At 37.5% G+C, this 731-nt stretch overlaps 1 protein-coding gene across 1 annotated transcript; it reads right to left on the reverse strand.

The window, feature by feature from the left end:
• Positions 1–161: 161 nt before the first annotated feature.
• Positions 162–477, reverse strand: LOC119590979 (keratin-associated protein 21-1-like). Its single transcript, XM_037939712.1, has one exon. It carries the CDS (start codon positions 448–450, stop codon positions 205–207), a length of 246 nt encoding a protein of 81 aa, XP_037795640.1. The 5' UTR covers positions 451–477; the 3' UTR covers positions 162–204.
• Positions 478–731: the final 254 nt, after the last annotated feature.

Consider the following 731-nt stretch of genomic DNA (forward strand, 5'->3'; position numbering starts at 1 on the left):
ATATATATTATATTTTTTTCATTCATTATATCGATAAACAGGCACGAAAATAGAAAATCATACCGACAATAGTTATTAGTCAGTTCTTTTGAACCTGGCAATTGCTTTTTCTAGTTAAGAAATATAATTCAAGTGTTCATCATGGGATGTATAGCATATACTGTATGTCTCCAACATTTATTCATCAATTTCGTCATAAAGGAATTACTTTCCGTATCCATAGCCACCATAGCCTCCTCCATAGCCACCATACCCGCCGTAGCCACCATAGCCTCCTCCATATCCTCTCCCATAGCCACCATAGCCTCTTCCATAGCCGCCATAATAACCACCTCCATAGCCACCATAACCACCTCCGTAGCCACCATAACTTCCTCCATAACCTCCTCCATAGCCGCCTCCATAACCTCCATAGCGACTTGCCAGAACGCAAGCCACCATGGCAGCCATCAGCACAAGAGCCAGAGTATATTTCTGCAATTGAAATAATACAGATTAGGTGACTGCATAACTCCCAGTAGTATAACATGAAAGACGATAGCATTATGATAATGGTAATAATGTCTTTGAATAAAAGCAGAACTAAACCTTAATCATCATCAATATAATAACCTTGATAATCATGATTAAGGCAGCAGTAACGAGTTGATAGAGAATTTAATACGTGATATTTCTTGCACATCCATTATTGAATAAGTTCTTTTTATCATTATCATTGCTATTATAATCAA

The sequence above is a fragment of the Penaeus monodon genome, chromosome 28, assembly GCF_015228065.2.
Source record: "Penaeus monodon isolate SGIC_2016 chromosome 28, NSTDA_Pmon_1, whole genome shotgun sequence".
In the NCBI taxonomy this organism is placed as follows: domain Eukaryota; kingdom Metazoa; phylum Arthropoda; class Malacostraca; order Decapoda; family Penaeidae; genus Penaeus; species Penaeus monodon.

Coding starts and splice junctions, on each gene's coding strand:
- LOC119590979 (XM_037939712.1), bottom strand. CDS start 450: ATGGCTGCCATGGTGGCTTGCGTTCTGGCAAGTCGCTATGGAGGTTAT.